This window comes from Neophocaena asiaeorientalis, unplaced genomic scaffold, assembly GCF_003031525.2.
Source record: "Neophocaena asiaeorientalis asiaeorientalis breed wild unplaced genomic scaffold, Neophocaena_asiaeorientalis_V1.1 scaffold897, whole genome shotgun sequence".
Classification (NCBI taxonomy): domain Eukaryota; kingdom Metazoa; phylum Chordata; class Mammalia; order Artiodactyla; family Phocoenidae; genus Neophocaena; species Neophocaena asiaeorientalis.
The window spans coordinates 187342-187922 of NW_020172015.1; the positions used below are offsets into that span (position 1 = coordinate 187342).

The window sequence follows — 581 nt, forward strand, 5'->3', positions numbered from 1 at the left end:
TTTGAAATTGTTAACCAAATCTCCCCACCTATGGGTAGCTAGATTGGCTTCTCCACTAAGGCCGCTACGACCCACTAGAGAAGGAAGACAACTTCAACACAAAGGATCGTTCGCTACTCGCGACGCCTAACGCAATATAGTGAGTAATGCGTGGTTGGGTCATGAAACGCTTCCGGAGGACCACGCGGCCTTGTCTCTCACGCTCCAGGGGGTAAAACAAAAAAACCGCTACGCTCAGCCGGCGGCCCCAGGCTGACTGGAGGGAGGGCTGGAGCTTCCTCGCCACCGATTGGCTCCCTGGAGCCGCCTCCTCCGGTGATTGGCCACTGCCGCGAGGGACGCCGGGACGGCACGCGGCGCTGGCCTCACATTCGAGGCGGCGACGATGGAGGCGGCGGCGTACTGTTTTGGGCAGGTGGGGAGCAAGGGCCAGGCCTGGGGAGCCGCCGAGGCCCTGTGCAGCCGGTGTGGAAGAAGGTCGTCCGGAGCTCCGGGTGAGGGGCTGGGGGTCAGCCCGCGGCCCGCCGGCCGGCGGGGGAGCCGAGAGACAGGCTGGTGGGCAGTGGCCGCGGCGGCGAGAG

General features: G+C 64.9%; 1 protein-coding gene across 1 annotated transcript in view; it reads left to right on the plus strand.

The window, feature by feature from the left end:
• Positions 1-385: 385 nt before the first annotated feature.
• The window catches only part of RNF17 (ring finger protein 17), a 109871-nt gene continuing 109675 nt past the window's right edge, over positions 386-581 (plus strand). The window contains exon 1 of the mRNA XM_024751247.1: positions 386-494. Coding sequence (XP_024607015.1) covers positions 386-494 — 109 coding nt within the window. The remainder of the gene's footprint in view (positions 495-581) is intronic.